Source organism: Rhinopithecus bieti, unplaced genomic scaffold (genome assembly GCF_001698545.2).
Source record: "Rhinopithecus bieti isolate Rb0 unplaced genomic scaffold, ASM169854v2 scaffold_13262, whole genome shotgun sequence".
Classification (NCBI taxonomy): domain Eukaryota; kingdom Metazoa; phylum Chordata; class Mammalia; order Primates; family Cercopithecidae; genus Rhinopithecus; species Rhinopithecus bieti.
The window spans coordinates 4,264,625-4,271,401 of NW_016808004.1; the positions used below are offsets into that span (position 1 = coordinate 4,264,625).

At 42.9% G+C, this 6,777-nt stretch overlaps 1 protein-coding gene across 1 annotated transcript in view; it reads right to left on the reverse strand.

Annotated features, from left to right (window-relative positions):
- Positions 1-6,777, reverse strand: part of HMCES (5-hydroxymethylcytosine binding, ES cell specific) — a 32,918-nt gene that overhangs the window by 15,903 nt on the left and 10,238 nt on the right. The window contains exons 3-4 of the mRNA XM_017884992.1: positions 4,586-4,729; positions 2,784-2,909 (exon numbers count right to left, since the gene is read on the reverse strand). Coding sequence (XP_017740481.1) covers positions 2,784-2,909; positions 4,586-4,729 — 270 coding nt within the window. The remainder of the gene's footprint in view (positions 1-2,783; positions 2,910-4,585; positions 4,730-6,777) is intronic.

Sequence of the window (6,777 nt, forward strand, 5' to 3'; positions counted from 1 at the left end):
AAAAAAAAAAAAAAGGAGGATTGTATATTAAGCTAATATACATTAAGTTCCTAGACAGAGTAACTGACTTGTAGTAAGTGCTTAATATTTGCTATTATAATTGATAGATTTTTTGTTTGTTTGTTTGTTTTGTTTTTTTTTGAGACAGAGTCTCGCTCTGTGGCCCGGGCTGGAGTGCAGTGGCCGGATCTCAGCTCACTGCAAGCTCCGCCTCCCGGGTTTATGCCATTCTCCTGCCTCAGCCTCCCGAGTAGCTGGGACTACAGGCGCCCGCCACCTCGCCTGGCTAGTTTTTTGTATTTTTTAGTAGAGACAGGGTTTCACCATGTTAGCCAGGATGGTCTCTAACTCCTGACCTCAGGTGATCCACCTGCCTCAGCACCCACCAAGTGCTGGGATTACAGGCTTGAGCCACCACGCCCAGCCGATAGATGTTTTTATAAATTAATCTTGTCTTGTACCAAATCATCTGTGTGTTACTAGATTGGCTAGACAGGGGATTTTCTTTTTTAATTTACATTTCAATAGGCTTCTGGGGAACAGGTGGTATCTGGTTATATGAATAAATTCTTTAGTGGTGACTTCTGAGATTTTGGTGCACCCATCACTGATAGGGGATTTTCTGAGGGTGAAGCAAACTCTCTTGACTACTAAAACTGTGCCCCAGGAGTTAAAAACAAACAAACAAACAACAACAAAAAAAAAAACACCAATGACTAAATTATTGGGCTTATAGGATAGCACATGAGAAAAGAAACAACTTGCTGAAACAGTGAAACTCCCTCCGCCTGTAAGATAACAAAACTCGCTGAATTGGTTGGAACCAATGTAACTGACTAGAGTAAATGCAAAACAAGCTTGCTTGTATCACAGCCTGAATTTCCACCACGTTTCGTACTAACTCCCCCTGAATTTGCACATGAGACCTATACGGAGGCAGGAAGAGATAACTGCACATACCTGAAGACTTTCCAGACCTCCCTTTTCCTTCCATCAATCACCTACTAATCCTAGAATCCATTCCCTAAACCCTTTTTTAATAAAAGTACTACCTTAAAGCCAGCTAGGGAGACAGAGTGGAGCTGGACTCCTATCTTCTTGTTAGTTGACTTGTAATAAAAAACTTTTCTCTGTTACCCAGGCTGGAGTGCAGTGGTGCAATCTCGGCTCACTGCAACCTCCACCCTCTACTCCAGGCTCAAGCTATCATCCCACCTCAGCCTGCCAAGTAGCTGGGACCAGCTACTCAGTGTCATGGTATTGGCTTCTAGCACATTGGGTAGCAAGTCCCTTTTACTCAGTAACACTATTTCCAGTCCTCAAAATGAGATGACAGGTGAACAAACAATTCCCAATTTTAACAAGCAAACTGCTAAGAACTCAGGTGTTTTAGCAGTGTCAGACTACATAATCTAATTAAAAATAAAACATGATGTTGGCATGTCTGATTTGTTTGCAATCTCCTGATAATGTTTTAACATGAATAGCTCAAATTATATCTTACAGTGAAAGAGTTTTTGTTTTGTTTTTGAGATGGCATCTCACTCTGTCACTCAGGCTGGAGTACAGTGGCACGATCTTGGCTCACTGCAACCTCCACCTCCTGGGCTCAAGTCATCTTCCCACCTCAGCCTCCCAAGTAGTTGAGACCATGCCTGGCTAAGTTTTTGTATTGTTGGTAGAGATGGGTTTTAGCCATGTTGCCCAGATCGTTCTTGAACTCCTGAGCTCAAGCAATCCACCTGCTTTGGCCTCCTAAAGTGCTGAGATTACAGACATGAGCCACCTGCCTGGCCTAAACCACTGCGCCCAGCCACAACGAAAGTTTTATGAGGGAAACGTAGAGTTATGATATGATCTAGCAATTCCACTCCTAGGCATCTATCCAAGAGAGATGAAAACATGTATCCATGCAAAAACTTGTAAATGAATGTTCATAGCAGCATTATTCATAATAACCAAAAAGTAGAAATAATCCAAGTGTCTATCAACCGATGAATGAATTAACAAAATGTGGTACATCTTTATAAAAAGGAATGAAGTGCTGATCCATGCCAAACATGGATGAATCTTGAAAACATTATGCTAAATCAAAGAAGCCAGTCACAAAAGACCACATAGTCTATGATTCCATTTTTATGAAATGTCCAAAATAGGCAAATCCAGAGAGATGGAAAGTAGACTGGTGTTTGACAGGGGCTGGGCATAGTGGAGAATGAAGAGTGATTGCTAATGGATATGGAGTTTCCTTCTAGACAGACAAAAATATTCTAAAAATAGAAGTAATAATTGTATACTTTGAATATACTAAAACATTCCTGAATTGCACATTTTAAAAAGGTGAATTTTATGGTCAATTATCTCTCAATGAGCTCATTTCATTTCACTTTATTTTGACAGACTCTTTCTCTGTCATCCAGTGCACTGGTGTGACCATCACTCATTACAGCCTCTATCTCATGGGTTCAAGCGATCCTCCCACCTCAGCCTTCCGAGTAGCTGGCACTACAGGCACACGCCACCATGCCCAGCTAGTTTTGTATTGTTTGTAGAAACGGGGTTTCGCCATGTAGACCAGGCTGGTCTCAAACTCCTGGGCTCAAGCAATCTTCCCATCTTGGGCTCCCAAAGTGTTGGAATCATAGGCATGAGTCACCGCACTGTGTTAAAGCTGTTATTTTAAAACAAATAAATAAAACTACGAGGGAAGAAAAAAATGTCCTTTGATTAATTTGTTTCCCTGTGCCTTTCCAAATATATATTGTGAATGCTGATAATGATACCTTCTCTGTCTTGATTTGAGGAAAATAGATGAAGTATGGCTGCCTCTGGTTTGTTCCTTGACATCGCTGCCACTCATAGAATCCATCTGCTAAAACGACACAGCGTCTTCCCTTTCCCAGAGGCACCTGAGAGAAAAGGTGAGCAAGATATGGTCTTAGTAATACAATCATGTTTCATAGACTGCCATTACTTGGTGAACTTGAGTTAAAATCTGAGGTTTGGGCCAGGCGCAGTGGCTCACAGCTGTAGTCCCAACACTTTGGGAGGCCGAGATGGGAGGATCACTTGAGGCCAGGAGTTCAAGACCAGTCTGGCCAACAAGGTGAAACCCCACTTCTACTAAAAATATAAAAATTAGCTGGGCATGGTGGTGCACACCTGTAGTCCCAGCTACTTGGTAGGCTGAAGCATGAGAATCACTTGAACTTGGGAGGCAGAGGTTGCAGTGAGCCAAGATCGTGCCACTGCACTCCAGCCTGGGTGAAAGAATGAGACTCCATCTCAAAATAAATAAAAAAAAACAAACAAATAAATACATAAAATCTGAGGTCTGCTAATGTATGACCTTAAAACAGTTATTTAATTTCTCTGTACCTCTCTTATGTATAAAGAAAGTCATAACTCATACAGATGTTGAAAAGATTAAATAATGTACATAAAAGCAATCAACTCTTTTCTAACAAATAGGTACTTGTGATAGCTAGTCTTCAAAGGTGCCTTGCCAATGAAGCATGCTTCCCAGTATTCACACCCTATGTAGACACCTCCCACACTGAATTTGGGCTGGCTCTGTGTAACCCATAGAATGCAACAGAAGTAGGCCAGGCATGGTAGCTCACACCTATAATCCCAGCACTTTGGGAGGCCCAGATAGGAGAATCACTTGAGCCCAGGAGTTTGAGACCAGCCTAGGCAACATAGCCAGACTTTGTTTCCATTAAAATAATAATAACAACAACAATAGGCCGGGCGCGGTGGCTCAAGCCTGTAATCCCAGCACTTTGGGAGGCCGAGACGGGCGGATCACGAGGTCAGGAGATCGAGACCATCCTGGCTAATACGGTGAAACCCCGTCTCTACTAAAAAATACAAAAAACTAGCCGGGCGACGAGGCGGGCGCCTGTAGTCCCAGCTACTGGGGAGGCTGAGACAGGAGAATGGCGTGAACCCGGGAGGCGGAGCTTGCAGTGAGCTGAGAGCTGGCCACTGCACTCCAGCCTGGGCGGCAGAGCAAGACTCCGTCTCAAAAAAAAAAAAAAAAAAAAAAACAACAATAATAAAAGAATACAGCATAAGTAATGCTGTATGACTGCCAAGATTAAGTGATGCTATAAGACAAAGACTTATATCTTCTGTCCTGCTCTGTTGGATCATGAGCTCTGGGATAAATGAGTCACCATGACAGAAGCCTAGCTACCCTGACACCCTCGAGTTAGGCATGTGGAAAGCCTTCTAGTTGTTCTAGTCATCCCAGCTGAAGTATCAGATGTGGGTAAAGAAGTCATCTTGGACATCCAGCCTCAGCGGCCATCTAATTGCAACATGAGAACTTCCAAGTGAAAACTGCCCAGATGAGCCTAGTCAACCCAGAGAATATAGAGATAATGTTTATCATTTTGTTTCACACTACTGTCTGGTGTGGTTTGTTATGTAGTAACAAAATAGCATTCCACATTAACAACGGGGAACATTCTTTTTTATGTTATTTATTTTTGGTTGTCCTCTGTAGGCTACGATGGAAACACCCTTTGGAACCTGATTTCTCAGGTATACAGGGCACTAATAGCTACCAGCCACTTACCTTAAATGACCGTTTCTCCATCATGGTATCACTACGACAGTTGGTAGTATTGAACTGCAGCTTGGAAGGATCACTTTCTTTGAACCAAGAAGGCACCAAGCCCCAGCGCATGGGAGCAATGATACGCTCAGATGAGTCTGCATCCTGCCACGGAAAGAAGATCTAGTGAGGAGATCATAATGAAATTCTAATTTAACATATGTATTTATTACATTATTTAGTAGTATTGAAATATAAATAATTCAAGATTATTTTTAAAAAGGGAATCTACTTGAAAACAATTTTTTTATTGTTTTTGAGATAAGGTCTGGCTCTGTCATCCAGGCTAGAGTGCAGTGGCGCAATCCTGGCTCAATGCAACCTCAACCTTCTGGGCTCAAGTCATTCTCCCACCTCAGCCTCCCAAGTAGCTGGGACTACAGACACATGCCACCATACCCAACTAATTTTTGTATTGTTTATAGAGATGGGGTTTTGCTATGTTGCCCAGGCTGATCTTGAACTCCTGGGCTCAAGTGATTTGCCCACTTTGGCCTCCCAAAGTGTTGGGATTACAACTGTGAGCCACCACAACCAACCAAAAACAATTTAATGATTTATCATGATGTAGGTAACTTGAGTTTTTTAGCATTCATATTTACGGGAACGTAAGACATTCTGCTTGAATAAGGCAGAGGGATGCAAAGAGGTTTAGTTTCTTTAAACTTTTTTGTTTTTTAGACACAGGTTTCACTTTGTTGCCCAGCCTGGAGTGCAGTGGCACAATCATAGCTCACTGCAACGTTGAACTCCTGGGCTCAGGTGATCCTCCTGCTTCAGCCTCCCAAGTAGCTGGGACTACAGGTGCACACCACCATGCTCAGCTATTTTGTAGAGATGAGGTCTTACTATGTTCCTCAGGCAGGTCTCAAATTTTTTTTTTTTTTTTTTGAGATGGAGTCTTTGTTGCCCAGGCTGGAGTGCAGTGGCATGATCTCAGCTCACTGCAACCTCTGCCTCCTGGGTTCAAGCAATTCTCCTGCCTCAGCCTCCCGAGTAGCTGGGACTACAGGCTTCCACCATCACGCCTAGCTAATTTTTGTATTTTTACTAAAGACAGGGTTTCACCATACTGGCCAGGCTGGTATTGAACTCCTGACCTTGTGATCCAACCACCTTAGCCTCCCAAAGTGCTGTGATTACAGGCATGAGTCACCGTGCCTGGCCTGGTCTTGAACTCTTAGGCTCAAGTGATTTTCCTGCCTCAGTCTCTCAAAGCACTGGAGGATGCTATTTTTAGGAAAACCTATATACAAGGTTGGCCGTCGATTAACATCTCAGAACTAGATTTTGAGAGTGTTCCCACTTTTCCCCAACTCATAAGGGTGGTTTATTCTGCCTAGTCTATGTAGACAATAAAGTTTATGCCAAACACCTGTTTTCCTTCTGGGAGTCTGAAATTTTGGTACCTGCTAGGCAGAGTGCCTACATGATCAGCCTCCAGTAAAACCCTTGGACCCTGAGTCTCTCTAATGGGTTTCTCTGGGCATAAACATTGTACATACTAACCTGGGCAACATGGCAAACTCCCGTTTCTACCAAAAAAAAAAAAAAAAATTATCCGGGTGTAGTGGCATGCACCTGTAGTTCTAGCTACTTAGAAGGCAGAGGTAGGAGGACCACTTGAGCCTGGGAAGTTGAGGCTGCTAGTGAGCTGTGATTGAGCCACTGCACTCCAGGACCTGGACCATACAGCAAGACCTTCTCTCAAAATAAAAAAAAAAAAAAAAAAAAACACTGTACATACATTACTACATTTTTCGTTGCTGGAGAAAATGACATGCTTGGAGTATCCTCCCACAGGAAGGAGAACATAAGGAAGCCTGTGCATAACTTTTTCCAGATTTCTACTAGTGTCTTTTCCCTTGGCTGATTCTATTCTGTGTCCTTTTACTAATAAACCTTATACACAATATGCCTTATATGCTTAGTCCTTCTAATGAATCTCTAAATATGGGGACAGTCTTGGGGACTCCCAACTCATGGTTGTCAAACTTTTTTTAAGTAATGGGCCCCTTGATAATTTGATGAAATCTACAGATTAAAAAGCACAGGCCGGGCACGGTGGCTCAAGCCTGTAATCCCAGCACTTTGGGAGGCCGAGACGGGCGGATCACGAGGTCAGGAGATCGAGACCATCCTGGCTAACACGG